At 40.5% G+C, this 27,606-nt stretch overlaps 2 protein-coding genes across 3 annotated transcripts in view; one reads left to right on the plus strand and one right to left on the minus strand.

Annotated features, from left to right (window-relative positions):
• adamtsl2 (ADAMTS-like 2) overlaps positions 1–9,275 on the minus strand; it is a 29,217-nt gene extending 19,942 nt beyond the window's left edge. For both annotated transcript variants that reach the window (XM_051895760.1, XM_051895759.1), the window contains exons 1-8: positions 9,172–9,275; positions 5,299–5,401; positions 4,858–5,000; positions 3,917–3,992; positions 3,586–3,688; positions 3,357–3,502; positions 3,135–3,258; positions 2,950–3,030 (exon numbers count right to left, since the gene is read on the minus strand). In XM_051895760.1, coding sequence (XP_051751720.1) covers positions 2,950–3,030; positions 3,135–3,258; positions 3,357–3,502; positions 3,586–3,688; positions 3,917–3,992; positions 4,858–5,000; positions 5,299–5,400 — 775 coding nt within the window. In that variant the 5' untranslated portion in view covers position 5,401; positions 9,172–9,275. The remainder of the gene's footprint in view (positions 1–2,949; positions 3,031–3,134; positions 3,259–3,356; positions 3,503–3,585; positions 3,689–3,916; positions 3,993–4,857; positions 5,001–5,298; positions 5,402–9,171) is intronic.
• A 6,370-nt stretch (positions 9,276–15,645) lies between these two features.
• mymk (myomaker, myoblast fusion factor) lies at positions 15,646–18,801 on the plus strand. Its single transcript, XM_051894890.1, has 5 exons — positions 15,646–16,465; positions 17,147–17,261; positions 17,661–17,809; positions 18,334–18,450; positions 18,568–18,801. The coding sequence occupies exons 1-5, from the start codon at positions 16,331–16,333 to the stop codon at positions 18,712–18,714; spliced, it is 663 nt and encodes a 220-aa protein (XP_051750850.1). The 5' UTR covers positions 15,646–16,330; the 3' UTR covers positions 18,715–18,801.
• Positions 18,802–27,606: the final 8,805 nt, after the last annotated feature.

Raw genomic sequence — 27,606 nt, forward strand, 5'->3', positions numbered from 1 at the left:
GCAGCTTTTATTTAGGGATAACCAAAGAGTAGTACAATGCCAGGCAAAGGGTCAAAATCCATGAAAAACAGTCCACAAGAAACAAGAAAGCAAACCAGAGAAAGTGCTCAGATGTGCAGGTAACATTCACAAAACCTCGATGAAGATGACTGAAAACAACCAGGTATAAATAGACAGACACTAATAATAAGAGTGATAACAGCTTTGTGCAATGAACAATGATGAGTCCGGAACAAAGGGTTATGGGAGATGGAGTCCTAAGAGTGATACAATAGTCCGGGGTGGAGTGCTCTCTAGTGGCTAACTAGGGCACTCCAAACTGGTGATCATGACAGGATGAACGAATTTGGTGTGGAGGAACTTGACTGGCCTGCACAGAGTCCTGACCTCAACCTGATGAAACACCTTTTGGATGAATTAGAGCGGAGACTGCGAGCCAGGCCTTCTCATCCAACATCAGTGCCTGACCTCACAAATGCACTTCTAGAAGAATTCCCATAAACACACTCCTTAACCTTGTGGAAAGCCTTCCCAGAAGAGTTGAGGCTGTTGATAGCTGCAAAGGGTGGGTCAACTCCATATTAAACCCAACGGATTAAGAATGGGATGTCATTAAAGTTCATGTGCACGTAAAGGCAGGCGTCCCAAAACTTTTGCCAATATAGTATATATATATATATATATATATATATATATATAGTGGGTACGGAAAGTATTCAGACCCCCTTAAATTTTTCACTCTTTGTTATATTGCAGCCATTTGCTAAAATCATTTAAGTTCATTTTTTTCCCCTCATTAATGTATTCACAGCACCCCATATTGACAGAAAAACACAGAATTGTTGACATTTTTGTAGATTTATTAAAAAAGAAAAACTGAAATATCACATGGTCCTAAGTATTCAGACCCTTTGCTCAGTATTTAGTAGAAGCACCCTTTTGATCTAATACAGCCATGAGTCTTTTTGGGAAAGATGCAACAAGTTTTTCACACCTGGATTTGGGGATCCTCTGCCATTCCTCCTTGCAGATCCTCTCCAGTTCTGTCAGGTTGGATGGTAAACGTTGGTGAACAGCCATTTTTAGGTCTCTCCAGAGATGCTCAATTGGGTTTAAGTCAGGGCTCTGGCTGGGCCATTCAAGAACAGTTACAGAGTTGTTGTGAAGCCACTCCTTTGTTATTTTAGCTGTGTGCTTAGGGTCATTGTCTTGTTGGAAGGTAAACCTTCGGCCCAGTCTGAGGTCCTGAGCACTCTGGAGAAGGTTTTCGTCCAGGATATCCCTGTACTTGGCCGCATTCATCTTTCCCTCGATTGCAACCAGTCGTCCTGTCCCTGCAGCTGAAAAACACCCCCCACAGCATGATGCTGCCACCACCATGCTTCACTGTTGGGACTGTATTGGACAGGTGATGAGCAGTGCCTGGTTTTCTCCACACATACCGCTTAGAATTAAGGCCAAAAAGTTCTATCTTGGTCTCATCAGACCAGAGAATCTTATTTCTCACCATCTTGGAGTCCTTGTCTTGCACTGAGGAGAGGCTTCCGTCGGGCCACTCTGCCATAAAGCCCCGACTGGTGGAGGGCTGCAGTGATGGTTGACTTTCTACAACTTTCTCCCATCTCCCGACTGCATCTCTGGAGCTCAGCCACAGTGATCTTTGGGTTCTTCTTTACATCTCTCACCAAGGCTCTTCTCCCCCGATAGCTCAGTTTGGCCGGATGGCCAGCTCTAGGAAGGGTTCTGGTCGTCCCAAACGTCTTCCATTTAAGGATTATGAAAGCCACTATGCTCTTAGGAACCTGAAGTGCAGAAGAATTTTTTTTGTAACCTTGGCCAGATCTGTGCCTTGCCACAATTCTGTCTCTGAGCTCTTCAGGCAGTTCCTTTGACCTCATGATTCTCATTTGCTCTGACATGCACTGTGAGCTGTAAGGTCTTATATAGACAGGTGTGTGGCTTTCCTAATCAAGTCCAATCAGTATAATCAAACACAGCTGGACTGGAAATGAAGGTGTAGAACCATCTCAAGGATGATCAGAAGAAATGGACAGCACCTGAGTTAAATATATGAGTGTCACAGCACAGGGTCTGAATTCTTAGGACCATGTGATATTTCAGTTTTTCTTTTTTAATAAATCTGCAAAAATGTCAACAATTATGTGTTTTTCTGTCAATATGGGGTGCTGTGTGTACATTAATGAGGAAAAAAAATGAACTTAAATGATTTTAGCAAATGGCTGCAATATAACAAAGAGTGAAAAATTTAAGGGGGTCTGAATACTTTCCGTACCCACTGTATATATATATATATATATATATATATGTGTGTGTGTGTGTGTGTGTGTGTGTGTGTGTGTGTGTGTGCGCACATAGAATCTATCCAGCATTGCAAATAAAGTTTAATAACTGCGATGGGCGTTTTGCTTTGTGCCAATTCCACACCACAAACACACAAAATAAAAAATGCTTGTCCTAAAACTTGCAGTAAGTTCAGAAAGGGCTATTCTGAATAAATTACTAGGGCAATTATCATGAATTTCTCTGCACAGATTTGCATCATGGAAAACCTGGGCTTTCACTTGATATTGTAGATGAAGTATGAAGTATTTATCATACTTTGAAAGTCCAGCACACAGTTGAGCATGCAAGCCATTCAAAGGGCCTGTCCCAATACCAAACGTATTTCCAGTATTTGGCCCAAGTGTTCCAGTGGGTGTGAAGACCGCAAGTGTGTGTAGAACTTTTGATTACCCTATGGGGCACACTTGTAAAAATGCAAGTAAAGTAGCTTACAGATCTTTATTTACACATCTTGATTTTCTATACTTTGCACTTTAAAATGAACTTATAAATGTCTGTTCAGTAGTTCTTATGTAACAGACAACATAGAGAAAACATAATTCACATGCTATACCACTCTGAATGATTCACAGTAAAGCTTCTCACCCAGGATATCTGCAGACTTCTTCCTCTCTATAATCTGGATGTCCCATGATCCTTCTGGGATTTGAGTTATGAAAGAATAGCCTTCAAAGAAAGAGTTCACTTAATTAGGATTCTAGTTCCTTGATGAGTTTACTCAGAACCATTGAATATGAATGCCATTCTACAAAACACTGAACTGACATTACCTAGACTAGAAGCCCCACGGCGAAAGTTCCCAGTAACACGACTGCAGCTGCTCCCATCTCCCTGACAGACACCGCACTTATCCAGGGTGTTGGGGGAAAAGAGAACACCATCGCATCCAATGGGCTGCAAAGTTACACATCAGTAAATAAGTTAAGATCACATGCATGAAAAAAGTAATATAAGGATAAATCATATAGTCATACACAGTATAAGCCTCTTACTTCACATCTCCCATCTACACACACGCCCCTGTAGTTGCTGTATTTGCAAGATGTTCCATCCCGTGCAGGTACCATCAGCTGTCTTTGACCATCAGAGGTGGTGCAGTGCAGGTCACATGGATTACTGGAGATATGAACGTAGTCATCTACAGGAATATAAACAGGGTTTATTGTTTCAACGTAAATGATACCTTCACAGCACTGCTTCGTTAAATAAAACAGGTAATACCAGGATAGAGAGGTTTCCAGTGGTAATTTTTTCCATTGTAAACCTGAGAGTTGAATGACCAGCACTGCTCTTCTCTGAAGCTCCTTCCTGTAGAAGGACATTCCTGTAATTCACAGAAATACAGTCAGTTGAAAACAACTGAATATTGTTTTTGGTTGCCACTGCACAATAGGCAACCTTAAAACTGACTAAAAAGAGCAAATTATGCATTTACAGTAAGCCTCGGGTGAAAGTGGAACATGAGGCTCGCTGTCAAGTTAGGCATCTGGGATGCATTTCTGTGCACGGTGTATGTGTGTGAGGAAAGAAAAGACAGATACTGTGAGCTGACCTTTGCGTTGCAGAGATGATACTTTTTTGCATTGCCTGTGCACGTCATGTTGTCTTTACCAGTTGTTGTTTTCTTTCTTTGAAAGAAAGATATATTGTTTTAGTTTAGTAGCAGTTGAAAACAACAGGACATTTACACTCATTATTTACTGGTGCCTTATAAAAAATGAAATGATTTATGTTTAAGGATTAGAAATGGTACAAGGAAGAAAAATAAATCCAAAACCTTTTTTTTCCCCAGGAAATAGTAGAAAAGTACAACAAAAGCATTGAATTTCAGCAGGCTAACTTAGAGAAGCCCATTTTCAACACATAAAAAAAAACAAAAAGTCTAAATTGTGAGATACAAAGTCATAATTAAGATATAAAAGTTAGAAAGTATGAGATACTAAGACAAAATTATGAGACAAGGTTAAAATGATGACAATTAATTGAATTGAATAAAGTCTAATTTTTAATGTCATAATTATGACTTAGTATTTTATAAATTCAACTTTTTATGTCACAATTATGACTATTTATCTCATAATTATGATTTTTTTATGTCGTAATTATGACTATGACTTAGTATCTCATAATTAACATCTCATAATTTAAACTTTTAATTATGACTTGGCTTTTATGTCATAATTTTGACTTTATCTCATAATTATGACTTAGTATCTCATAGTTTCGGCTAACTTTTTATGCTTTACCAAAGCATGACTTTCTTTTTCTTATGTGGTGGAAATGGGCTTCCATACTAACTAGCTACCATAACTAGCTAACTAGTTTATGTATTTCATAGGTGGGGCAGTGTCAGGGAAACCCTCTGCAAATGTTCTTCCCATTATATTTATCTCGCCATTAAATATTACCAGCTTTAAATACAGTAACTAAATGTTTTTATAATAGATGTCTAGGTATTATAAAATGTAATATGCTAAGTTGATGTTCAGTTACCTTTGTTTTAGACAGTGTCTCTCCTGTGACATGACACCTCCTCCACAGGTACGTGTGCAGGCGGTCCATTTTGTCCATTCTCCCCACCAGTATGTGATCACCTCCAGCCCGTCCTCTAGACTGTTAGAGGCAACACCCTCTTCCTTTGGAAAATAAAGAGTTCATTTAGAAAATGAACATTGGAGACCAACATCTGCTGCGAGCAGACTATAACATTTCTTATATTTGTAATATTTGAAATAGAGTATTACAATTAACACTACAAAAAATAGTGAGGTTTATGATAAAAAAACTATTTTCCAATGGGGTAAGTAAGGTGTGTGTGTTTGTGTGTGTTTTACAAAAATATGAAAATATTTTTTCTGTAGTTTGGTTCTCTGATGGGTTTTGATTTATCATCACATAGCATAAAAGCTAAAAACTTATCAGAACATTACAAACCTGTCCTCTGCTTGAGAGATTGCCCAGAGATAGAGCCAGCGTTACAAGACCAAGCAGCACCAGACTGCTCTCCACATACTGGGCCCTTGACCAGATCCCCATCCTGTAGGACATGAATATTTGAAAAAAAGAATAGCCTCTTAAAACATAGGTTTAAATAGTTCTCTACAGATCTAAACACAAAGGAGTTTGTTTCAGTTCACATCTGTTATATGTTCTGAGGATATCTTTGAGTAGATGACAGTGAGAGTATATAGATCATTTAGTGGCCTAGGCAAATAGATAATACACGACAAAAAGTATGCGTGTGTGTGTGTGTGTGTGTGGTCCAGGTATTCCCTACAATGTGGGTACCAAATGATAGGTACACAAGGATAGTAAAACCATTGATAGCCATAAGGAAAGCAGCTTTTAAATCATAATTTTCTTTTTCTTTTTTTTTTTCACGTTTGTATGTCTATGGAGAGTCCTCATTATCGTGAAATAAGATTTTTGTCATATAGCCCACCCCTATTTGGGTGAATCAAAGACGCTACAAATAGCTTTTTTTTTTTTTGCACTCAAAATCCACTTGGCTTAAAAATAATAGGACATGTGCCCTTTCAGTATGCATGAGCATGACATTTCTGTGTCAGGAACACTTGAAATACACTGAAAGGATGTATGAGATTCTCTAGCTTGTATTCAAGTGTCCAGTGATGCAACAACGTACACACTTCACTGCATTCAGATATTTAAGAAGACCATAAAAGTGAGCAAAAAGAACCAATCACACAAACTTCTCTAGTTCTCCTCCATCTCATGACTTCTCATCAGACTTGCACCTCCAATTAGGTAGGCTCCTAAAGTAAGCAAACAGATCATCTCACTCTGTTTGCAGTCTGGCTTTTCCTGGCACTAAATATTGGTGACAGGTGTCTTAAACTACCCACTGGAGCACCTGGAGTTCATTATCCACCCCAGACAGAGCTGGAGCACCGCCAGCTCACCAAACACTCGTCTCCCACAGACCACTCGGCAAGGCTGCGACGGCCGAGACAGACCTTCCTCTTCTGTGCTTCCCAGGCCACGAAAGAGAGTAAACACAGGCTAACCCCCTTCCCCCCTCCCCTGGGGCCTCCACTCAAGGGAAGAGGGGTGTTTTTCTTTCCCTGGCAGCAGACAGACAGCAGGGCCATTCCCCATTTGGGGGGGCAAGCCCTGTCTGTGAGCTGGAAGCAGACTCATCCTTCTCTGGAAGAGCTTCTGGTCACAGGGACCAGACGCAAGGATTCCTCCGTTTTCAGCAGCATTCTCACGTCCACCGCCTTCAAGTGGAAAATCAATGTTGCAGCTTTCTATCAAACAGGTGAAAGCTACAAACTCACAGCAGGTCAAGCATGTAAGTGCTGAGAGACCAGCAGGAAGTGTTGTGACACATTTATGCAGATGAAACTGAAATATTAAGAGCAGATAATCAATAAAAAATCACATTTATGCATTTGGCAGATTTTATCAAAAGGTATTTCAAGCTATGGAAATTATCCATCTCCTAATTTTATATTGAATTCATTTATTTTATACATTTTTGTGACTCAACCTGAATTCACAGAATAACAGATATTTCTGGACATAAAGGTTTGATTTCTTTATCTACCTAATTTTTTAACATGGAAGAAAGCTATTTCTGTTGAATGTAAGAGAGATTTCCGATTTGTTGGTATAGGTATATAGGTATAAATTAGGCTACTAGAAGTATAACAGTAAACGGTAAAAAGTGCAGTAAACTGTAAAAATATTTGTGCTACATAATGTGTGTATGATTACAGTCATAAATTCAACTAATATGATAACAAATACACTCAAAAACTCGGTTTCTCTTGTTTCATAAAAACGCATCTAGTGTCATCTTTCGTCTCAGTTATCAACTTTAGTGAAAATGACCTTGTAAGACTTCAAGGGTTAGTTGACCCAAAAATGAAATTTCTGTCATTAAGTACTCACCCTCTTGTCGTTCCAAACCCATAAGACCTTCGTTCACACAAATTAAGATGAAATTTTTGATGAAATCCGAGGGTATCTGATCCACACATAGGCAGCAACGTCATTACATCTTTTGATGTCCAGAAAGGTAGTTGAAATCATGGTTAAAATAGTCCATGTGACTACAGTGGTTCAACCTTAATGTTATGAAACGACGAGAATACTTTTTGTGCGCAAAAACAAAACAAAAATAACGGCTTTATTCAACAATTTGAACCGTTGTCATACGTAGTGAACTTAGTGCAGGCTTCCTTGTTTACATCCAAACGCCAATTCAGTATCGGCCGAAACTGAACGCGTGAGCAGCACAACGCATGCATGTGATGCTGACACAGGATCCGGCCAATAATGAGTCGGCGTTCGGACGTAAACAAGGAAGCCTGCACTGAGTTCACTACGTATGACAACGGTTCAAATTGTTGAATAAAAGAAGTCGTTATTTTGGTTTTGTTTTTGCGCGCAAAAAGTATTCTCGTCGCTTCATAACATTAAGATTGAACCACTGTAGTCATGTTGACTATTTTAATCATGTTTTTAACTACCTTTCTGGACTTCAAAAGGTGCAATGATGTTGCTGCCTATGTGTGGATCAGATACTCTCGGATTTCATCAAAAATATCTTAATTTGTGGTCCAAAGATGAATGAAGGTATTACGGGTGTGGAACGACATGAGGGTGAGTACTTAATGACAGAAATTTCATTTTTGGGTCAACTAACCCTTTCGGTATTTATATTACTCTAATATTGTTACAGTGTTCATCAAAAACCAAAAAAACAGTGATTGTTTTGTACATTGTAAACCATTTTTTTTTCTCAGCAGAAGCTGAGAATATACATGAAAATAATTTCAACTCTAATTGATATTTCATGTTCATATTTAGTTAGCAAGTAGCCTAAGCAATATAATGTATTCAGTATATATATAATATATAATATAATGCAATCAGTCGGTCATTATCGCAAATTAGTAAAAAGGTGAAACAGAAAACATACTTTTGAATTATTGAGCTTACTTACGGAGCCCTGCACACACAAAAATAGATATTAAGAGTTTGTTCCTCCATTTTAGTTAAATCATGGCCACCTTGTACTAATTACTTCACTAATTTTAATTTAGTTACATCATGGGAAATAATTCTTAATTCATGGCCATGATAGCTCTGTACCTTTTAGGGCTCCATCTTTCCCATTCATTTGCTTTGGATGCTGTCCACTCTTGAGCTGCGCACTGATTTCTTGTGGTTCCCCTCATCCATTCATCATCCATGGTGATTTATTTATGTGAGTAGCTATTTTCAAGTCTAATGAAATCAAATTCATTTCCATCTTGCCTTACACATTATCAAAACCACACATAAATTTTCTAGGGATTTTTCAACTGGACGCTTCAAAACATGACAGACTCATCAGAGCTAAATATTTTAACTTAAGTAGACTTTTCAATAACAAACAGTATACAAGAGCAAAAGCACAATTTTCATGAATTTATTGCAGAATTTATCATACAAAAAGAACAATTTTCTACATTTTCTACTTTGGACTTAAAGTAAGCCTCAGCTGTTCTCTGCAGCTGGACCCAAAAACAAAAAACAGTGCCACAGTACTATCACATGATATAAATATTTTTTTACTGGGTGACCATTACTTTCACTTTATTTCACTGTCATCCAGCTCTTTGCATCAGCAGAGCAGTCAACACTGTTTGTTTGGGTTTGTGGAACAAGTGTCTAGTCTGCTTGGCTTCTCATGCACTTTCCCAAAACATTCAGCACTATTCAGCGAAATGGACACACACACACACACAGAGAGAGAGAGAGAGAGTCAGTCACACAATAAATATTTGCTCTTACCTGCAGTCCAGGGGCAGTGTTGGAGCTGATTGCTGCTTGGACAGTGTGGGTGGTGCTGGTGGTGGTTTCTAATGGTGTGTTCTGAGGATGTGCCTTGTAAAGAGGGTAAGGTGTGCTCCTGCATCCCTCCTCTCCTCCTTCCTCTCCTCCTCCCTCCCCCTTTCTTTCCTTCAGTCCCAGCAGGAAGAGAGTGGCAGAGTTTGGGAACGCCTACGTGAAAACACTTTCCCGGCTGGTGCCAAGCTCATGGGCTGCCGCTGCTGTGTGGTGGAGCGGAGCCACAGTGCCATAGACTCAGCCAAGCTGCTGTCTACTGGTCTCCACTTGCAGACAGACAGAGAGGAAGTTGTCGTTTCCCACAGAGAAGCCCCCCCCCCCCCACACACACACACACACCCCGTACCCCTCCTCATCACATCAGTCCATTCATCCTCCCCACACACACTTTATCTATTCCAGATCATCCTCTCATCCTCTCATGCTGTACAGTAAGTCTGTCTTGTGTGCCAAATCACTACCGAGAGACTCATCAATACCACAGGCCATAGTGTAAGAGCACTTAATGGGAATCCTGATAATTATCCTATGACAACAATGAGTACAATGACAAAGATGCAGATTAGTGGCTCTGAAAAATAAATAAAATAGTGACTGAGAAAACTAATGAAAAAAGAGAGTTCAAAAATAAAAACACTGCAAAAACACTTTTTGTCTCTTTTTGGTAAATAAACATTTCTCTTTTTTCAGTTTTTTTTTCATGTCACTGTTTTGTTTTGATTTTTGTTCATTGTAATACCAAGTTCTGTCATGAAACTCTAGATGGCGCAGGCTGGGCCCTTAAAGGGTACATAACACACACAGTTTCGGACAATCTCATGTTAATCTTCAGTTCCTATAGAGTAGTACAGCATCCTTCATATCTCCAAAAAGTCTTTAGTTTTATCAGATTTATAAAAGAAAGATATGCTGTTATGAGTCTTTCCGAATAGCCGAGCTCCTGGAGGCGTGCCACAGGCGAAGCTAAAGAGTGATGAGCACGCGCAGCTTTTGCGTAGCGAAGCTATCAATGATCAGCTTAACAAATGTATTTAAACACACACAAATACACCATCGCATTATCCCTGGATAATATATGCACTTACGCGCTGACTGCCAACAAAACAGACATTTGATGCAGTTTTACTTACCACCTGCGGTTCCGTCTCATGACCGGGATCTTTTATTGCTGTGACTGCTCCATCTTTCCATTTCAAATGATCTGTAAATCCAGCGTCGAACTGGGCCTTGTTTATAAAACTATAAGCGCTGATCCTGAGGGCTCGAGCAGCCACGGAAAAACACGAGATATTCTCCATTCATTTTAACCAATAAAAAAGTGATTGCAACTTTATCCTTATTTTTATAGTTAATTTAAGGCGGTTTCTATGGTTATTTTAATGACAAATGTCGAGAGTGCATCAATGCAATGCGTGAGTGTAACAGACATAGGCTAGTAAGAGTTGTGCATGTAAACCTCACTCCCCTGAACTCAAGAGGTGCTCTAGCAACTGACACTAGAGACTGCAGTCTTTAGCCTCCTTGTTAGAGCGCCTGACTCCCATGCGGACGGGCCCGGGCCTTGGAGCAGGGCAGGTGCGAACTGAGGGGCTACATTGGTGCCGTGACCCAGATGGGAGTGAGGTTTAGGGGGCTGAGTGTAACAGACATAGGCTAGTAAGAGCTGTGCATGTAAACCTCACTCCCCTGAACTCAAGAGGTGCTCTAGTGACTGACGCTAGCGACTGCGGTCTTTAGCCTCCTTGTTTCTCCTTGTAAATCTTTCTCAAGCAAGTCCTGTGCAGCACTGCCGATGACTTCTGTAACCCGAACAAAGCACGTTGATGGATGTGCTCTTGGTCTCTCTCTGGTTAATGTGTGCATATGCTCTTCCGGGAGAAGAGCCCATACAAGGAATTCCACCCTTTATTACGTAGTACAGAGCCATACTTGAAAAAAACTCTCCGAAACATGTAGGAAATCTAAAGGAGTGTTTTTGGCACAGAAATACTCTGTCATATGCCCCACTCGTGTTTAGCAAGAGAATCCAACTCTTTAACAGTGTAAATAAGTCAGAATGCATGAAATAGCATTAGACACCCCCGCCCCCTTTAATGCAACCTGCTGACAACTACACATAACACAAGCTAATTGGTTCCTGTTACATCTGCAGCCAATAAGCAACAACAATATATTAGAATTGGAAAACAAGACAAAAATCATGATAAAGTGATTTTTGCAGTGTAATAAAAGACTCACAGGACTGGGAGGAAGAGAGAGATGGATGGAGAAAAAGACTTGGGCAGCAGAGGCAGATAGTTGAGACCACCATGCCTGTGCAGTGTGACGTGTACATTTATAGACCACATGTTCTCTCAGTTGCCTGTCTGTCTGCTCTGTACATTAGGGACGGTTCGCTACACTTATAGCTCAATCAAACACTCCTCTCAACCACAGATTTGTATGGTGATAGACATACTTCAGGAGATTTGCACAGTCTGGAAGTCTGGAGGAATGGTTGCTTTTTAAACGCCTAAAATTACAAGGCAGAAAACACAGGGAAAATCTGTGTGTGACAGAGAAGGAGAGAGATCCTTCAATATTCCTAAGGCAAATGGCTGTGTAGGAAAAATGCTCTTGTAGTTGTCATAAACACAAGAAAATAGAAGTTTTCCTTCATTCTAAACTAGGGATGGAAACCCAGGTGTATTTTGTGGAAATAAAAAAAGTTGGGAATGAATAGACAAAAATAATGCTCTCTAACTAGCTGTCTAATGTACCACACATGAATGCATTCACTACATTCATAGTCCAAACAAATGTTCTTCTCACACGACAGGCATGTTATTAGAGCCTAATTCGGCAGGGTCTGTTGGAACAATGAATCAGCTCTGCTATGCTAACTGATTGTAAGCTACACAGATATGGGGAAATAAGCAGACTTGCATTTTAAAGTGCAAGTGATCACTATTTGCGAACAGTTTGTTCATGTTATAAAGGAAACATATTTTGGTATATTCAACCACCAACCACCAACAAATATTCAACTAATGCACATTCCTGGTCTGTTTTTGAATTATTCATGGTTATTGATTATTAATGGTTATTCCAAAGGGGAAAAAAGGTTTGTGTTTGTAATCTTTAATCAAAATTAAAGAAATTTGAAAAATATGCCCTTCCTCTGAAACCCCTGTCGTCACTTAAGCCACACAGATTATTTGGTTAATGTTAACCAAAAGCTAAATACACTTACTGTTTAGGCATTGTTTTCGGTCTGGCTCCATTCTGGTATGTAATTTTAAACATGTTTTGTGCAAACCCTTTTAAAAACAGAATGTTTTGTAGTTTCAATGTAATGTTTTGAAAGCCGAAGAGCTATTACATACATTTTCTGAGAATAAACATGGTATGATATTTTGATTTCAATTAAAATACATAAAATTTAATTTATTTATTTAATATTATATTATATATTTTATGTGAACCTTTAAAATGTGATGATGTTGAAATCACCTCAATTTGGGCCTTATGTTTGTTGAGACATCATTAAAAGAAACACTTCCTTTATTGTATCTCCTGATAGTTAATAATGATCTTTTTTCAGGCCCTCATTTAAAAAATAACATACAGACTTTTAAGTCAACAAAGTTTAATCCATCCAAAAATACACAGGCCTTGGACCAGAGATTCTCAGCTAGGGATTCAGATGAGAGTGCAGAAGATTTCAATGACTGTGTCAATATAGCAATCCAGCTTATGGGTTTGTGTCAGAATTTCACTGAATGCACTAAAAGAATTATGGAACCTAAAAAGAGTTGAGAACACTTTCCTTTGAAAACTTTATGAATACCCCTGTAAAACATAAGTATGCTTCAAGTTCATTTTATTATGTATACTCAAGTAAAGTGTAGTAAGTTTATGTAGTAAGTATACAAATATCAGTGTACCAGTAGTATACTTGTAAGTGTACTATTTCAATACTAGTTAGGACTAAGTTGGCTCACTTTTTAGTGTGTATACTTTTAAGTATATTTATAGTTTACTATTTATATATTATTTTTGCACTTTAAGTATACTACTATGTTCCTATTTAGGTATTAATTTTTATACTTGAAATATACACCGATCAGGCATAACATTATGACCACCTTCCTAATATTGTGTTGGTCCCACTTTTGCTGCCAAAACAGCCCTGACCCGTCGAGGCATGTACTCCACTAGACCCCTGAAGGTGTGCTGTGGTATTTGGCACCAAGATGTTAGCAGCAAATCCTATACGTTGCGAGGTGGGGCTTCCATGGATTGGACTTGTTTGTTCAGCACATCCCACTGTTGGTGCTTTCGGCGGAGGACAGGGGTCAGCATGGGCACCCTGACTGGTCTGCGGCTATGCAGCCCCATACACAACAAACTGCGATGCACTGTGTATTCTGACACCTTTCTATCAGAATCAGCATTAACTACTTGAGCAATTTAAGCTACAGTAGCTCGTCTGTTGGATCGGACCACACGGGCCAGACTTCGCTCCCCACGTGAATCAATGAGCCTCGGCCGCCCATGACTCTGTCGCTGGTTCACCACTGTTCCTTCCTTGGACCACTTTTGATAGACAATGACCACTGCAGACTGGGAACACCCCAGAAGAGCTGCAGTTTTGGAGATGCTCTGACCCAGTCATCTAGCCATCACAATTTGGCCCTTGTTAAAACCCCTCACTCAAATCCTTATGCTTGCCCATTTTTCCTGCTTTTAACACATCAACTTTGAGGACAAAATGTTCACTTGCTGCCAAATATATCCTACCTACTAACAGGTGCCGTGATGAAGAGATAATTAGTGTTATTCACTTCACCTGTTGGTGTACCTTTAACTGTACTTTAAGTAGATTTGAAGTAAATTCCTATGTACACTACCAGTGGACTACAATATAAAGTATACTTCTGAGAAGTACATAAAATTAATATATTTTCTTATTTTTAGTTTAAAAGAGGTATACTAATAGCACACTTGAATAAACTTTTTTTTGTAAGGGTATTAAAGATGCAGTGTGTAAATTTTAGCGGCATCTAGCGGTGAGGTTGTGAATTACTCAGTCCACCACTCACCCCTCCCTTTCGAAGCACATAGAAAAGCTACGGTGGCCGACACGGGACAAAGATGTCGTCGTCTGAGACAGAAGAGAGTAGCCAGTCAAACAATAAGGATCCTTCTTACTTCTAACAAAGAACGGTCTCTGCTTCTAATAAACCAGACGACTACTACTACTTCTTCTTCTTCTTCTTCTTGCGTATTCAACATAGTGACAATGCAAGCTGCCTCTAAAAACACCAACAAAGAAGAACAACAACATAGCGACGAAATGCACTCTGTAGAGCAATTTGTCCATTTAGGGCTACTGTAGAAACATGCCGATGCAAAATGGCGCCTTAACATGTAAGGGGACTTGCGGTGTATGTAGATAGAAATGGCTCATTCTAAGGTAATAAAAACATAACGGTTCATTATGTAAGGTCTTTATACACCACCGAAAACATAGCTACGTATATTATATTGCATTACTGTCAATAGATCCTCCTAAAATTTACACATTACACCTTTAAACTACAACTAATTTGACTTTGCAAGGCCAAATTCAGCAACAGTGCTACACAAAAATGTGGCCACAGCAAGATGGATGAGTGAAAGCAGTGATGTTGCACTTTCAGCATGTGACCCCAAATGTGACTCCTCATTCCAGGACAGTGACTGGTCAAGAAAGTGGACTCTTCTGGAAGTATCTGAGGTTTGCAATCTCTCTGGTGTTTTGGAGAATCACGTTACAGAGTCACTTAGAGAATGTTGGGCGTGAGGAGCGCTCAGCACACTGCACCCTTTGTGTTCCTCTCGCAGGTGCAACAGCTGAGAGAAGAACAGCTGTGAGTGACCAGCCACAAAGTCCATAGCAAGACTCTCCCTCATGCTCAAAATAACAAAATAAGGACTTTCCTAACTGTTGTGGACTGTGTGAAGTCCTATTTAGAAAGTCATTAAAGCCACATCAAAAAAGCCACAGTATACAGAAGGGTAGGTTAAATCGTCCCGTGGTGCTGCAAGAACCCAAGCATTTACAGTTCATCTTGCTGCCATTTAATGTGCTAAATTTCAATAACACTAGTTTAAATTAGAGAAACGTCACTAAGTCACATCTGTTTTCTATTGATTTAGAGTGAACAAGTTTTTATGTCTTTTCTGCCATTTACGCTGAATTAAATGGATGCTGATGCAGATCATCTGATGCTTGGAGGAGTTTTTGACTTTTGGAATGTAAATATGGACATTTTAGATGCTAAAGTGTTTCAGCAGCATAAAATAATAGATTTCAAAGATATAAAAGACATATTTTGACCACATGAAATGTGACCAGTACAAAGTGAGAATTTGTTCTTGGGTTCCCTTCATTCATTTAATAGGTACATCTGGTATGGGTCTACGCAAGACTCACTGGTCTCAAACACAAACATCTTAAGCCTACACCTTACCTTAACCATTCACATTTTTCTACCCTCAGAACCACATTCACGTCAAACACAGATTTGCAATGACGCATACAGGTGCTTTCGTGAGGCCAATGTCAATAACCCAAAAGAGACAGCTGTTTCTATAGCCACTGCTGAGGATCGATTCACCCATGAGAAGCTTAATGTCTGAGACTCAACACATTGCCATCCAGACTGACCAGTATAAGAAAAATACATTTCAAAGAATTCTCTGTACGCGCTAGAAATTTTTTTATGCGTGGAAACACCTTGACTCAGCATTGACTCTGTGATTGCGGTTCCATAGATTGTGAAGTTTACCATAAATGGCTTTACTTTTGTCCCGCTGCTGTTGTTCTACAATCCCAAACATGTGTGACAGAAGCGTGCCATGTGATTGCAGGCCTCTCCCAGTCTTCACGCAGACAGCTGCTGTTCTGATGACAGTGCGCATACAGACCTCTCTGAGCCATTTAAACTTTAAAGATCCTCCAGGAGGTTGTGAGTGAGTGAGAATCACTTCTTCAATCGCTTCTCCAAAAGATCTGGTGGTTTGAAACATATAGACAAGTTTTCCACAAATCCTGAGGCCTTTTATTTGGGTCACAATGGGAGCTTTTATCGCCAAGATGTTGCTGCCCACCATCAGCAGTTTGGTGTTCCTGCCTGCAGCCAGTGTGGCCGCCAAGAGGGGCTTCCACATGGAGGCCATGGTCTATTTCTTCACAATGTTCTTCACAGCGGTAAGAGAATGGGTGCTTTTATAGATGTGTACTGTAAAATAGCATTTTCTTTATTCCTTTGAAGGATTTGTGGAGAAATATACAGAACTAAGAGATTTCAGTATCTTTACAGCTTGTGTCATTTGTAATGATATACTTGTGCTAAAGGGGCCCTTCACACAGAACATGATCTTATGTTCAAAAACATCAGATGTAGCACAACAAAATGGTAGAAAAGTGGTAGAAAAATTTTTTTAAAAGTGTATATTATTTTTTTCACCCTGACATGCCATCTTAACAACGTGCTGCTCATGCGAAAGATGCTTGAAAAAGTTGTGAGACGTGGTGCAGTGGTCAAAGATGAAAAAAACAATTAAACAGGAAAAACAATTAAAAAGGATCATATTGGAATGTGATAACACTTTCTGTGTGACATGGCCCTGAATTCTCAGTGCATTACAAAACAACCAATGAAGAAAAGTTTACAAAACTAAGTTGGCTCAGTCTGAACCACAACTGATATATATAACAAGAGGCATCACTGACTACAGCCATAAAAAAGTCTTGTTCATAATTTTTTTCAGACATGGAAAGTTTCATCTAATCTATTCTAGAGCCTTTTAAATTTACATTTATGTTCTCAGCAGATACCTTTCTATCAAGGTGACTTAGCAGTCATGTGTTTTCTCCATCTGTTCTCAGATTTACCATGCATGTGATGGTCCAGGCTTGTCCATTCTCTGTTTCATGAAGTATGAGATTCTGGAGTACTTCAGCGTGTACGGCACAGCTATCTCCATGTGGGTCACGCTACTAGGTGAGCAAATAATGATAGCATCTCCATATCCTAATGGTTATTTTCATGATTTATCACATTTTTCTTTTGTCAAATCAACTTCAATAATTAATTTAGTTCAGATAACATAATATTTTGAGTTTCTGTTGATTAAACCAATCGCCTTCATTGTATTAACTCAATTTTTTTTATTTCAAAATTTTAAGCCAACCAGGTAACTTACTTTTTTAAGTTAAACCAACAATTCTTTTTTTACAGTGTATAAGTCTATTTGTAATAAAATACACATGCACTCCCATGGGTCAAACAGTCAAACAAAGTGATTTAAAATATTATTTTTCGTGAGCAGTGTGACACGTGTTTATATCTTGCATTCCGGTGTGTCATGTAAAGAATATGTGTCCATTTGCTCTCATCCAGCACTGGGAGATTTCGATGAACCCAAGCGCTCTTCGCTGACCATGTTTGGTGTGTTGACCGCGGCTGTGAGGATTTACCAGGACCGCTTGGGCTACGGCATCTACTCCGGCCCAATTGGAACAGCTGTCTTCATGATAACAGTCAAATGGGTGAGTTTGAGACACATCAGATGCGGTTCTTACAGTAATGTATTTGACGTGCTTTTAAGGCTATGTCTACATTAATATACATGCATTTGAAAATGGCAACACTTTATCTTTAGCAACACTGTGCAAGTGAATAGAACGTAGCTGGCACATGCCAGAATAATATGTGCAATGTGCGTCACATGACTAAACGTATCATCATTTTCGAATACTTCTATTTTCACAGTCCATAGTTCAATTCGAAAACAGTGTTTTCAAATGTATTCACTTTGAAGAGTGACTTTTTCAAAAAGGCAGTTTTTGCAGGACAAAAATGCCATCTCAATGTGGACAGAAGCCCAAAACATAGCCTAGAGAAAAATATGTTTTCAAATGTACTAGATTAATGTAGTCGTAAGAGCTGAGCTCGAATAAGCTTGATGGGGAATTGTATTTTGCTCATATTGGCTACATGGAAACTCAAGATTTTATTATCTACCGCAAATGCTTTCACAAGGTTTTACAATATTGTTTTTTCATTGTTCCAGTTACAAAAAATGAAGGAAAAGAAAGGCCTTTATCCAGACAAAAGTGTTTACACTCAACAAGTGGGGCCAGGGTTCTGCTTCGGTGCTCTTGCTTTGATGCTTCGCTTCTATTTTGAGGTAAAAATATGATGCAGCTCTTAAACAGCTACTGCAACTGGAGGAACACATTACACAATTTGTTAGAAAAGTATGTTTGCGTAACTGCGGTAATGACTTGCTCATTTACTCCTGCAGGAGTGGGACTACGCTTATGTCCACAGTTTCTACCATGTGTCACTGGCTGTGTCCTTCATTCTGCTGCTGCCCAAGAAGAACCGCTATGCCGGGACAGGACGCAATGCAGCCAAACTTAACTGCTACACCCTCTGCTGCTGTGTATGATGCATCTTTTTATCTGAGCGAAGCTGTAGAGGTGCTTTCCTCACCCTGAAAGCCTCTTTAAGATGATAAACAGTCTCATAGTGAGCATTTAAAGGAATTGTTCACTCAAAAAAATAAGAATTCATATCATTATTTGTCCCTCACATCATTCCAAATCTGTATAACTTTCTTCTGTGGAACACAAAAGGTGAAATTTAGAGTGTTGTTCATAACACAACTTCGATTAGAGTGAATGGGGATTCGATCGGTTGAACTTGAAAAAGGGCATAATAAGGACTATATAAGGAGCATAAAGTGGTTCATACAATATGTTATATTCCAAGACTTCTGAAGTTGCTTTATGCGAGAAACAGACCATGAAAGTCTTCATATCCACCCTAGTTCTCCACAGTGAATTCACGAGAGCTCATAAGAGAAATTACAATGTCCGGATTAAGAAAAACCTTCTTTTGAGTCAGATTTTTTCAGTGAATCATTTGATTCAGTGCACAAAACTGGTCTGAATAATTCTGCCAGGAATTCAGGAATATCAACAGACTGGAGGGGGAAATTATCAGTGTATAATGACTTAAATTTCTGCATGTATCTGACTGCGTCCTGCAGTACTACAAACCACGCTGATACAATTACACCTACTGCTACAAGTTATGCCCCCTGCAACAAAACAGCCAATTAGGGAATGTCATCAGAGCCCCTGCCCTGATAATTACGGATGTCATCATTAGTACCGATCTTCTTCTACTACACTTTACTCGGTCTTTTAGCTTCACTATCGCCACCAAGTGATAAGACATGCCTATCATATTACATAGAATAGATCACAGATGGCAGAACTCATCCTGTTTGTTTTCACAGAAGAAAGAAAGTTAAACAGGTTTGGAACAACATGAGGGAGATTAAATGATAACAGAATTGTCATTTTTGAGTGAATTATACCTTTAATTTCCCAGAAATTGTCCCTCATGTTAATCACACTCCTTTTCTCAATGGCAGACATCACAACCTCAGATGAAGGAAAAAGCACGGACTATCTGGACAACTTCTCAAAAACCCTGGATGCGGACCTGTGGTCCTGGCCTGCCGTTACACAAATCCCAGCCACGCACCATGTAATGCAAGAAACTGTGTCTGTTAACAGCACCCTGAAAGTGAGGACAGTTATACGACCTCCCAGCAGGCCAAGTATGCCTTGGACAACTTATTCATAGGGATAGCATGATGCCCTGATAGACAAAATCACTGAAAAGATACTGAAACGTATGTTTAAAGACTCAAGGCAAGATAAAGACTGTGACAGTGAAGACTATCCCTATGACAAGAAGAGTTCATCTGAAAAGAAAAGACCAAGACTAAAACTGGATTTGACTCCTCAAATCCAGCTGGAAAGTTTATGAGTCACAAAAAAACAGCAGACACATAATCTATCCAAAAAGAATAAACTGTCTTTCAAAGGTTCCTCAGTAGGGACCACTTGTCTATGTCCATTTAAGAGACTGTAAAAGAGGTCATTTAATTCTTTATATTCATCTGTTTGTGCCAGACAGGTCAGACATCATCTGGGTACAACTAAACTCTAAACTTAACATATAAAGAAGGTTTGAGATATATATATATATATATATATATATATATATATATTGGTGGATGGAGGGAGGTACATTTTTTAAGTAAATTGGGAGGTTTTTAGAATTCATTTTTATGTAAATATATTTATTTATTACACTGTTTAACTGCATCTGATGTTGTTTTTCATATTTTTCTCATTTTTAAATAAAAGTTTTTTTTCATGATTTATTGCAGTATTTATTTTGAATAAGTCTGTTTGTGTACATTCAAGGAAAATTAACTGTTATATTACAACGTTGAAGAAAGAAAAATCTTGTGGCTTTCTTAAAACTTCATTGAATTTCAGACTTCAGTCCATTTAAGTCAGTCCATCTGCACGCTCCTAACACTATCCAAAAATTACAAACACACACGGCATGTTTTAGACAAAACAGTCTCCCAGCAAACGTGAATGAAATTTTGGTCTGCAAAGACTTCTTTGACTGAGGGCCAGGCCACCAGCTCCTGTGCCCAGAGAAAGGTGTTTTTGTCTGGGGGGGAAGCTGGCAACTCGTGACTCTCCTGGCTGTCTGTCCTAATCTGCCAAAAAGAGTAACCTTACACTTTTATTACACCAGTGTGAAGCACTTTTGGGCTTCTTTATGACCACTGTCTGTTTAAAACCACTTTGTTCGTGGTCTCGGCCCCCCCACACACACTGTCTGAGGGAAACTCCACCAAGCCCCACCACCGCAAGGTTCATTCGAAAGCAAACGTATCTAGATTGCTGGTTGGCAGGATGAAATTCACTGTCTGCCATGGCCCTCTTCCACTTCTCAGCCTCTTTTTTTGTTTTTGAGGTAATGTATTTAAACCAAGAAGATCAACTATCTATTCCTTCTATCTCAGACACCTTTTTTGATGTTTACTGTCGAGCTTAGTGCGCTTCTTAAAAACTATTCAATGTTTCATTTAGGTTACTTATTATAAATAAAGACAGGAATATTCTCATCGAAAGACCTTAATTTTTATTGTGATGTCTTTTCAAAAATCTACATCTATAATCTTTTCTGTTATGGAGCAAAAAACAGAAAAATAAATAAAACCCACAATATTTTCTCCACTCAGTAAAGCTTGCCAGTATATGTTCTTCACATCGACACTCTGGTTTTAAGCAAAAATTTACCTTTAGACAAACTGTACAAAAGAGGTTTAAACTAGAAACCACGATTTTCATTTAGACCAATATAAAAATGCATTTTAAATAAATGATATGGTTGTTTCACTTTTTTTTTTTTAGAGTGTTTATTTCCAGAAGTAACAGAATGTATGTGCAAGCACGCAAACACGTCTTGCTGTACCTGGTCACAGAAAGAAAAATCTTTTAACACGCCATCACAATATATGATCACACAATATTGATAGGTTAAAATGTTTAATTTATTAGAGAATTAATAAAAACCTTCAGTATTCAAACTCAAAGGTTTCATAAAACATCTCGGTTACGTATGTAACCCGGTTCCACGAGAAAGGGAACGAGACAGTGTGTCATGGAGTTGATGCTATGGGAACTGAAGCACGGGCCTGAAGCATGTGTGTGTTACAAGCAAATCTTGATTGCCTACCCCAGTCAGGTGACATCACAGGCACTGGCAGGGTATATAAGGGCACGTAGAGAGAACATCATCAACTTCATATCACCTGAAGGAAGGCATACAGGCATGCCAGCAAACATGACATTATATATTACTTAAACGCATTACATATACTTAAACGAGACATTCCCTTTCGAAGTGGAACTCAACACTGCAGCATGGAGTTGATGCTATGGGAAAGTAATACACACTATGCCATATTGAACAAATGCCTACTCACCATGCTGTGAAACTACCCAGTGAGCAAAGCTGTAGTCAAAAATTGCCATACAGTGCATGCACCTAGTGACCAGGAACTAAATAGCCTAAGGTATGATGTCTGCAGCTCAATACCACCCATATTTCCTGTTCTGAAACTGACCCGGGGGTACAACTGGCTAGGTAGATCGCAGACTCACTGCATCTGCCAACGAATAAGGTGGAGCAGACTAGAGCACTGCTACCCAGACCCTTGGCCATCAGCTCCAAAGGGGCAACCTACTCAAAGAGAGCAAAGTATTCAGCATCCGGTCCTAAGGACTAGGAGAGGCCTCAGAGGCCCTATTCTCTCAACTGCCCGCTCTACTTAAGGAACATGGCACCATTCTTTGGGTGACCTGGTGAGAGAGCATTAAGCAGCTCTACATCTTCTTTGCTCTCTATCACCGATCATCACAGAGGCGTGACTGCCCAAAAACTTAAACCTAATAAACAGGTCTCCTAGGGAACTAGTCAACTTATGGCCATCCGACTACTACCTCCAGTATAAACTGGAAGGGCTACTGAAAGAGTGGAGTGCCATAGAGTTCTCATACTACTCCCTACCAAATAGCCCTTATCAGCTGAGGGTTGCCCATTCCTAAAGTTCTAGCAAACAACAGAAAGTGGGTCGCTAACTGCGAAAGCACCTTCATGCTCTGGCCCGATACTCTTCAGGATCCATTAGGAAGAGTGTTAACATAGCCCCCTTCTATATTAACACTATCACCTCCAGGTATAGACTGAAATGGCGACAAATGAAGAAGAAAGCTCATTCTCCTTGCCGTACTGCCCATCCTGTGCCGTCCAGCCTATTTGACGTGATCACAGAGGGAGCATATAGCTAATACCTCTGCACTCCTGGTACCAGAGGGGGAAGGGTGACCAATGAGGGTGTGGGACGCAAGTTGCGGAATTGCCCATCATCCACTTTTATCACAGCCATACTGTTATAGAAGAAGCATGTTGCTACTACCTCTAAACTCCCGCCACCGGGAATAACAGACAGATAAAAATGCGGGACGCGAGCAGCAGAATTGCCCATCTTTCCTTTTTCTGTCCATATGAAATATGAAGGATACTGAAACTGCCTCTACACCCAGTTCACTGGAGGGCGCCAGATGACCAAGTGGAACACAACACCGTGAAATGCCCAATCTCTTCATCTATGTCCACCATTTATGTGCCACCAGGAAGGCACATCAATATCACTATCAACTCCATACTCCTAGTACTGAAACAGGCAACAGATGAAAAAGTGATATGCAATCTTTGTCATATTCACTTCACTATTGCATCGCCCATCCTGCACTAAGAAAAGCAGCAGGTAAAAAAGTGGAACGTAATAGTGTTAGAGCTTAAACTCTACACCTGCAACACCTAAAACACAGAGGAAGCATGTCCATATTATCTCCATAGTGCAAGCTTCTGGAGAGACAAATAAGGAAGTGAATGTAACAATCACTCTACAGTCTAGCTTTACTGCTAAGTAGACATCAAGGGTGTGAAAGAAAAAGGGGAGTGACGCTAACAGCGGAAAAGTGTGAAGCCAAAAGAGGCTTTCTTTGCCTTTTGGCCGAGATGACTTCCTGTAGATCCTCTTTCGGCTTCTTGCGAGATCCCCTTTAAAACGAGCCAGGTGGGAGCGGAGCCTCAAGGGCTGACCGAACATGCTCCAAGAATCATCTCAGAAACTCATGAGAATCATCAGGTGTTATAAATCTGACCTAGCCTGGTACGCCTAAATGTGCTAGACATGGTTTTCTTTCTCCTAACCACACACACAAAGTCCCATGCACACCTGAAGTCAAAGAAGCTGATAACGTTCTCTCTAGGCACCCTTACATACACTTCCAGCATGTCTGTGATGTCACCTGACTGCGGTAGCCAATGAAGATTGGCATGTAACAAACGTACTTCAAACGTACTTAACAAACTGCTCTTTCCAAGTCGACCCAAGGATCTTAATTAGCTGGTTTAGATATGCTTGATAATAGTTGATAATGATAATTTCCTCAACAACTAGCCCACCTATGCAGTACACTTCGACTACAGAACTATTCGAAGGTAATTGTTTCTCATGTGGATGTCTGTAAAAATAAATTTGCATGGCACCTCAGTGATAAAACTCATACATTTAGATGGCAATTTATTCACATTGGAGGAACGAGTTTAGTGATCCTACAAACCCGGGAACGTGCTGCTCATGTGGTCGCATGATTGTCTGCTGTAAATAAAATGTTATATGCTTGGAATTATACAAATAAATTCATATGTAATTTAATAATAGGAAAATAATATCCTATTTATTATGTGATTATTTAAATCTCTTGTTTAAAAATAGGAAGATAGACACGCTATAGTTGAAATGGTATATCTTAAAATGATGGATGTCATTTTAAAAATATGGAAATTAGTGGAAATGCAGCCTCTTATTAACATGAGGTAGAAAATACCTTATGTCCCTATGAGAAATAATTACAGTCCGAATAGGGCTTAAGGTTATGTTTGTAATGGAATACTACAAGACTGCTAACATCTTAGTTACGACTGTAACCTTGGTCCCTGAAGAGGGAACGAGACGCTGCGTCGAAGATGCTGTGGGAACTCTCTGCGTCATTGCGTCATGAGGCACATGTGAAATCAGGAGGGTGACGTCACAACCAGAAAACTATAAAGCATGTCCAAAGAGTGGAGCACTAGCTTCTAAAAACTAATGTAAGTTGCTGACAAGCACTCAGGAAGTATGGCAGGGCGATGCAGCGTCTCGTTCCCTCTTCAGGGAACCAAGGTTACAGTCGTAACCAAGACGTTCCCTTTCAAGGGAACTTGCGATGTGTTGAAGACGCTGAGGGAACGCTTATACCCATGCTGCCATATTGACAAGTGTCTAGTGTGAAATCGAAAAAGCACTAGGACGAGAGCACCCAAGCCCCAGGTGTAGAGCTCAAGTTCAGTTCATAGAACCTCAAGAATGTGTACGGTGAGGACCAGCCTGCCGCATCACAAACATCTTGAAGCGAAACTCCTGACAAGAGAGCTTTAGTGGCAGCCATACTCCTAGTAGAGTGGGCCCGGACTGACATGGGGAAGGTTGTCTGGTCGACTCATAAGCAAGTGAGATAGCCTCGACTTTCCACTTGCTCATCCTCTGCTTAGATGTTGAGGACCCTTTGCTAGGAGACCCAAAACAGATGGACAGTTGTTCAGATTTACACCACAGGGCAGCTCTGTGAACATAAGCATCTAACGCACAAACTGGCAAAGCAGATTATTACATTCCTGGTCTGGATCCCTGAAGGGAGGAGGACAGAAGGCTTGCAGCACAGTAGATCTAGCCACATTAGGAATGTACCCTGGCCTAGGGTGAAGGACCGCCTTTACCATGCTGGGTGCAAATTCCAAGCACGAAGGTGCAACCAAAAGAGCTTGCAGATCTCCTATCCTATCCTAGCTTGCACTTCTCCTTGACTGGAACCTCTTCAATAGGCTCAAAGGGAGCCAGGGACAGGCCTTGGAGCACCAAAGCCAAGTCTCAAGCCGACACCCTAGTGCTTACTGCAGGCCTCAGCCTCAAAGTGCCATGGAGGAAACTTGTAACCAATGGGTCTCTCCCTAAAGACATTCCACCCAAAGTAATGTGGTAAGCAGCTATGGCCTCCACATAAACCTTTAAAGTGGACGGGGATAACCCTGCAGTGAATCGCTCTTGCGGGAACTCCAGCACCGTACCAACAGGGCAGTTAACTGGGTCAATTTGATGACCACTGCACCAAGAAGTGAAGACTCTCCACTTCAGGGCATACAATTTCTTCACGGAGGGAGCTCTGGAGTGGAGGATGGTCTCAACAGCCTCAGTTGAGAGACCAGAATCTATGAGCTAGGCCCCCTCAGAGGCCAAGCCCACAATTTTCATAGTTCTGGGAAGGGGTGAAGTATTGAGCCCCCTGCCTGAGACAGAAGGTCCCTCCAGACTGGAATCTCCTAAGGAGAGCCGTCGAGGATCGACACAAGATCTGAAAACCATACTCTGACCGGCCACCGCGGGGCTTTCAAGATGAGATGGACATTGTCTCTGAACTCTCAGGAGCAGTGCAATCAGAGGAAATGCATACAGACATAGCCTCTGCCATGTCTGAACCATAGCATCCAGTCTGAGAGGAGCTGGATGTGTGAGAGAGAACCAAAATGGACAGTGAGACATCTCTCAAGACACAAACAGATCCACTTGAGTCTCCATTGCCGGGCCTCAGCCCCTGCCTCGACAGGTTTTGGCACCCAGAGATATAAGCTGCCCTGAGTGAAAGCAGCTTCCTCCGGGACCACAGGAGGATTTGGTGCACCAGTTTGCAAAGTGGACACTAGCGCAAATCCCACTGGTAGGCGACCACCGATGTGTTGTCTGAGCGGACGAGCACATGGTGGCCCCTGAGGTCTGGGAGGAAGTTCTTGAGAGCCAGAAAGACAGCCATTATTTCCAGACAGCTGATGTGCCAGGAAAGATAGTGTCCCCTCCACAGACCTTGAGTTGAGCAACCCTCTAGGATCGCTCCCCATCCAGTGAGAAAAACTTCTGTCATTAGCATCTTGCAACGACAAGGAGCTCCCAGCAAGGGGCCTTGGCATACGAACCAGGGTTTCTTCCACATTACCAAGGCACATAAGCATTGTCGCGTGACATTGATCATGCAAAAAGGATTGCCCCTCGGGGAAAACCCCCTGATCCTGAACCACCACTGTAAGGGTCTCATGCACAGCAGGCCAAACGGTATCACATTGGATGCTGATGCCATCAGACCCAACAGTCTCTGAAACTGTTTCAGAGTGAGTGACTGGCCTAAATACATTTTTTTTGGCGTTCAACCCATCTTTCCACGCCGATCCGTTCTCGCTGACTGTGCATGCTCCGCTGTGCATGATCCGCTCCCAAACAAACAATGCAATGATTGTGTGTATCCCCAACCGTGATGTAGCATGGGCAGGGAGGAACACACAACCTAAACTGCTGTCTGCTTGCCATGATAATAATATAATGAATGGAGGTAGACAAACAACACCAAATAAGACATATGATTTCACATATAGCGCTTACTAAAGACACAGAAAGTAGCGCTGCACTCTTTGGGCATGCTTTATAGTTTCCTGGTTGTGACGTCACCCGCCTCTGACATCTCAGCAAACCATTGGACTGATTTCACATGTGCTTCATGATGCAATCACACAGAGCGTTCCCACAGCGTCTTCAAAGCAACGCGAGTTCCCCTGAAAGGGAAGTGCATACTGCACAATATACACTGAATGTTTTCAATGCATACCGTTTCACATACTATTTTTCAAACTTATTCCAGTTACATTGCTTGTTTAATTCAAATTATGTATATTTAGACTAATTTTGTGTGCAGTCCAATCAAGAAATAAATAATGAGTTAAGAAGGAGATGTTATTGTGGCTCTAT

Source organism: Ctenopharyngodon idella, chromosome 5 (assembly GCF_019924925.1).
Source record: "Ctenopharyngodon idella isolate HZGC_01 chromosome 5, HZGC01, whole genome shotgun sequence".
NCBI lineage: Eukaryota > Metazoa > Chordata > Actinopteri > Cypriniformes > Xenocyprididae > Ctenopharyngodon > Ctenopharyngodon idella.